The sequence below is a fragment of the Malania oleifera genome, chromosome 1, assembly GCF_029873635.1.
Source record: "Malania oleifera isolate guangnan ecotype guangnan chromosome 1, ASM2987363v1, whole genome shotgun sequence".
Taxonomy (NCBI): Eukaryota; Viridiplantae; Streptophyta; class Magnoliopsida; order Santalales; family Ximeniaceae; genus Malania; species Malania oleifera.
Genome location: NC_080417.1, coordinates 109,731,044 through 109,736,626, shown reverse-complemented (window position 1 = coordinate 109,736,626; position 5,583 = coordinate 109,731,044). Strand labels below are relative to the sequence as shown.

At 37.2% G+C, this 5,583-nt stretch overlaps 2 protein-coding genes across 2 annotated transcripts; both read right to left on the bottom strand.

Moving 5' to 3' along the window:
* Positions 1-1,745: 1,745 nt before the first annotated feature.
* On the bottom strand, positions 1,746-2,696 carry LOC131148144 (receptor-like protein 33). The gene has a single exon (XM_058097886.1). The coding sequence runs from the start codon at positions 2,694-2,696 to the stop codon at positions 1,746-1,748; it is 951 nt and encodes a 316-aa protein (XP_057953869.1).
* A 15-nt stretch (positions 2,697-2,711) lies between these two features.
* Positions 2,712-5,129, bottom strand: LOC131148136 (receptor-like protein Cf-9 homolog). Its single transcript, XM_058097878.1, has one exon. The coding sequence runs from the start codon at positions 5,127-5,129 to the stop codon at positions 2,712-2,714; it is 2,418 nt and encodes an 805-aa protein (XP_057953861.1).
* Between the last annotated feature and the right edge of the window lie 454 nt (positions 5,130-5,583).

Sequence of the window (5,583 nt, the reverse complement as noted above, 5' to 3'; positions counted from 1 at the left end):
TACCTTACAAGGAAACTATAAAGGTGGTCGAGAAAGAGGTAACAATAGAAGTATCTAGTACGGATGCAGGGACATTTATTATTCCATTACTAACCACACAGGAAGTCCAGAAAGCAATGGACAAAAAGGCAAGCTATGTCCACTATGGAATTATTCAGGTTGGAATAGATCCATTAGTAAGAAAAGGGCAAGATCTTCCTATCCTTCTTGCAGTTATGGACGGAAGCATTGGTAATTTTGGTAGGTCCTTACTAGGAGAAGTAAGGGCTAACTTACATTTAGGAGCAGTCTGGATAAAAGTTATACCAGATTTACATGTTGACCTTCAAGATCAGGGTGTGGAGAAAACTTTACAGATTAGAGTTAATACACATAACTTGCAGAATATGTTAAAATGTAGCCCAGATAGGAGGTTCATTAGACTTATAGCCAGATTGTATTTATAGTTCTATAATACGGGGAAACCGGCCCTCATAAGGGAAGTTAGTAGATTCACTCAACTCTTCGAGACAAATCAAACCGACTCAGTTAGAGAATTACAACCAGAGGTGGTAAATCCAAGAGCACTAAGTTGGCCATAGATTTGGGTAACCCCAAGAACAGAAGAAAGATTGAAAAATCTTTTTCCTAAGTCGGTACAATAAGAGGCAAATAGATTAGTTATAACAGAACCTCTAAGTGATTATACTCCTAGTACAGTGAGTGTATCAAGAAAGGAAGATATTAATTTAGAAATAAGATTAGAAGAATCTGGACCATCTGAATTAAGACCCCCAAGTAGCGGAAGGGTAGTTGGTCAAGGAACCATAAGGATCCCTATCTATGTAGATGAGGAAGAAGACTAATCCCATATAGCATATATGAGAGCATCCATTTTGAGTGCCAAAATCGAAGAAAGGGAAATTTTGGTGAATATTTCTATCAGTAAGATAGAATGCACAACCCTCATTGATACCGGATGTACGTGGTTTTGCACCAGGATTAGGTTCCAGAAGTAACTTGGGAATCAGAGAATCTTCAAGTCATAATTAGCAAGAGTACATTACTTCGGATTGGAGAGATTGCATGCAGATTAATATTTTGATCTGATCACAACTAAACCAACAATAATATTTGTTCTGAATCCAACCTTTTAGTGACTCACGCCAAGGGTTTTTGATAGCTCACTGCATAAAAGATAGGTTAATAACTTTTTAAAAAAATTTCAAATCTTAACTCCATATTGGACTTGCTAACTGGTTGCAAAACCCTCCAATGAGTTGTATATTTGCAGCTGTAAAAAATTTGGACAATAAAGAATTTTAGTTTGAAATATTTGTTCCTTTATTATTTAAGATGCAATATGATATCCTCAACACCATATTAATTAATGTTTCATAGCCTATTGCTAATTGTATTTATACTCCAGCTATTATTTTTTACTCGTATAATTTAACACTCTTTCCAACCACTAAAAATCCTATGCACAAAAATCGATTTCTTCTGCCTTTCATGTTCAATATGTAAAGATGAAATCATTTTCATCAACACACACACAATTTTTTATTTCTGTTATTGTTGTAGCAAATTAGTATGACATGCAAAATAAATATTTACTACTACATTTAAGAAAAGCTTGAATTACATACTATCATTAAGAAACGTATTACTTATATAGCCTGATAATTAAATAGTGCAAGATATATATATTAAGCTTTGCATCACTCACTAGTTAAAAACATTCAAAATCAAATTCTTCTTAGTCCTTACTTGCAACCACTTCTCCTCAATCTTTTCACCTTCTTCTTTTCAACCCCCTCAATGATGTGAACGAACCAATTAGGTTTTCCAATTAAAAATATAAAAAACCCGGCAACTAATCCAAACACAATTCCAAAACCATATCCAATCAATGCCGCTTCCCAAAAGGATCCACTTACAGAGTGTGAGTCATCATCTTGTTGGAACATAAAAGATGTTGGTGTTGCCGCATTATCATTTCTGCAAGTTTTCGATAGTGGAAACCCGCACAATCCCAACTTTCCAGAATATGAAGAGTTTGAAAATGTATCAAATTGGGTGCTTCGAGGTATGGGCCCAAACAGTTGGTTTTGGGAGAGGTTTAAGACTCCTAAAGTTGACAAACTTGCCAATTGCTTAGGAATCTCACTGCCAAGGTTGTTTGAAGATAAATCCAACCATTCAAGTGTTGTCAAATTTCCTAGTGACGTTGGAATATCACCCGTAAGGCTATTGTGTGAAAAGTTGAGTCCTCGAAGTGATTTAAGCTTTCCAATTGACTTTGGAATCTTCCCATTGAAACTATTATTTGACATATCAATCATTGTGAAGATTGTGAGAATTTTCTCCATGTGAAAATCAGAACCTTTCATTGTTAGCACCATGGAATCTTGATAATAAGCAGTTGTACTTATATATTGCAATTTGTATTTAGATTCATCCACATTCATCATGCCTTTCCAACCTTCAAAATGCTTTAATGGCAAATGACCAGTAAAATTATTTGAAGACAAGTCAACGACGCACAACTCGGATAAGGAAAATTGAGTCTTCAAATTGCTCCCTATGGACCCTATGGGGCAATGAAATTTGTTGGACTGCAAGATAAGGACATGCAACTTTGGAAGGTATTCCAACCAATAGGGGAACATGTCAACTATTCTGTTGTTTCCAAGGTCTAGAACTTCCAACTCCATACAATTGACCAAAGATCACGACACTTTTCCTTCTAGTTGATTGCTATTCAGGCCAAGAGTTCTTAAGGTGCTGCCATTTGCAAAAGTGTCGAGAATGGTACCATTAAATTGATTCATACAAAGATTTAAAACTAAAAGATAATGACTAAAGTTTCCCAAACATGGTGGAATCATGCCACCCAAGCTGTTGGTGAATAATTTGAGGACTACAAGGGAGCTCGCATTACAAATCAAAGAAGGGATCTCTCCTGTCAGTTGATTATTTGAGATTAAAAAAACTTCCTTGGAGGATGGTGGAATTGGGAGTGATCCTTGAATCATGTTGTTCTGAATATCAAGATACCGTAGATTCTTCCAAGGAAGATGTTCATCCACATGTGTCAAAAAGTTATGAGAAAGATTAAAAACTATCAAGGAATTATTCCACATGTTGAATGTCCATTTGGGGATCTCTCTAGTGATTTTGTTGGCAGACAGGTCCAACTCTTCTAGGTTCTCTGAGCCTTTCAGATTTGGAAATTCATTTATGTTGCAAGAGGACAAATATAGTTTAGTCAAATTAGGGATGGAAAGGCTGATGTCATCTGTTTGAGTTTGTAACAAATTGTTGTTTGAAAGATCAAGATTCTTGAGGTTTTTCAAGATAGAGAAAAATCCAAGCTCTAAGATGCCACCTAAATTATTTGATGAAAGATCAAGAAAATTTAGATTAAGGAGCTTGAGGATTGAGTTTGGGATGGGACCATAGAGCTTGTTTTGTGATAAATCTATATCCTCGAATGAAAAAGATTGAAACTCAGGTATGGGACTAGTAAGTTGATTCTGACTCAGATCTAAGACTTGCAAGGATGACAGAGCAAGCACCCAAGATGGTATTGTGCCACCGAGAGAGTTGTTAAACAAGTGGGGGTGTGTGAGATGTGAAAAGTATACACTTGGTTGAGAAGGAAGAGGACCGGCAAGTTGATTCTCACTCAGTTCTAAATTATTTGATGAAAGATCAAGAGTAGTTAGGTTAAGGAGCTTGAGGATTGAGTTTGGGATGGGACCATAAAGCTTGTTGTTTGATAAATATATATACGTAAATGAAAAAGATTGAAACTCAAGAATGGGACCAGTAAGTTGATTCTGACTCAGATCTAACCATTGCAAGGATGACATAGCAAGCACCCAAGATGGTATTGTGCCACAAAGAGAGTTATTATGTAAGTCGAGGTATGTGAGATGTGAAAAGTACATACTTGGTTGAGAAGGAAGAAGACACCCTAGGTTATTACTAGAGAAGAAAAATAGTTGGAGTTGTGACAGGTTGGATATTAATGGTGGGAATTCAGCACTCAAATTGTTATTTGAAAGATACAATTCGGTGAGTTGGTTGAGGCTAGAACCAAGGGACGCAAGAATTGCACGAGAGAAGTTGCAGTTGGAGAGACCTAGATACTTCAGGGACTTGAGATTGCGCACTTCTCCGAAAAATCTAGTATCAGACAGATCCAACCAAATGAGGGAACTGGTGTTGTAAACAACATCTGGAAGATGACCGGTGAGGGATGGGTTATAGGAAAGATCGAGCTTTGCTAGGTTTGGTAGGCTGAGAATATTATGGCTAATTGGGAGTTCTCCTCGCAATTCACAATCAGAGAGACTGAGAGATGCGAGAGAAGAAGATAGATTCACGAAGGAATTAGCAGGGGTAACTCCAGACATGTTCACTGTGTCAAGAAATAGCTCTCTAATTTCAGTCAGATTGTGAAGGAGCCTTTTGAAGCTTTGAGGTTCATATCTCAGTTCACCAGAGAAAGAGAGATCAAAGGAAATCAATTTGGAAAGATGGGATAGTTCGGTGGGAATGGGACCTGCAAATACAGAGTCGGATAGGTTAAGATGGGTCAAGCTAGTAATTTGGAGCCCAAATTCAGGTGAGATGTGTGATCCATTGAAGCGATTGTAAGCGAGATTGAGTTTGCGGAGATGGTGAAGGGAGAAGAAGGAGGTGCTGTTGCTGCTACTATTACGACTAGGGAAGATGGTACCCTTGAGAGAAAGCTGGCTGCAGCTAAGGTCGAGGCCAACGACATGACCGGTGATCGAATCACAGGAGACTCCATCCCAGTTGCAGCAATCACTCCCCTCCTTCCAGGACCTCATCTTTGGGTATGAAGTTGGACCAAAATAATCACATTCCAGAGAAGCACGTGGATAAATGGAAAACAACAGGGTAAATTGGAGTAAAGCAGCACTCTCATCCTGAGGGCACAATATGCGTGCACCAAAAGGAGGAGGAGAAGAAAAAGAGTGATTAATTGAAGTGGAGAAGGGGAGGAGCAGGGAGAAACAAGTGGAGATTGGGAATTGGGAATGGAAGAATGTGAACAGGATGAGGAAGTAGAAATAAAGAAGGGATGATGGTTGAAGGCTCCTCCAGTACCCCATCTGCATTAATTGGAGAAATAAAGAAAAAGAAGAAGTAGAATATGATTGGGTAATTGGTGATAGAATGGATGGAGGAGATCACGGAACTTATTTATAGGCAACCACTACACTCCCAATTCATACTTCATACTGCTGCCATCAATTTACTGATTAATTATAATTACAAATAAAAAAAATGAGAGTATGTGTATTAAACAAACTCATATATTCATGTTTTAGATAGAAGTGTTGCACATACGTTGGTTGCAATTCCTAAAATATAATTAATTATCTACAGAAGCTATAACTTGAAAAGCTGCACCATGAAATTTCACAATATTCTAATCCATTTCAGGTAATTAGAAATTGATTTTTTCATCATTCATTTTTTTTTTTATGGATAATTGATTCATCATGTTTTTATGAATTTCAATGGGAACAATATATATATATATTGCAGAACAAAGTTATCTCA

Coding starts and splice junctions, on each gene's coding strand:
- LOC131148144 (XM_058097886.1), bottom strand. CDS start 2,696: ATGGAGTTGGAAGTTCTAGACCTTGGAAACAACAGAATAGTTGACATG.
- LOC131148136 (XM_058097878.1), bottom strand. CDS start 5,129: ATGGGGTACTGGAGGAGCCTTCAACCATCATCCCTTCTTTATTTCTAC.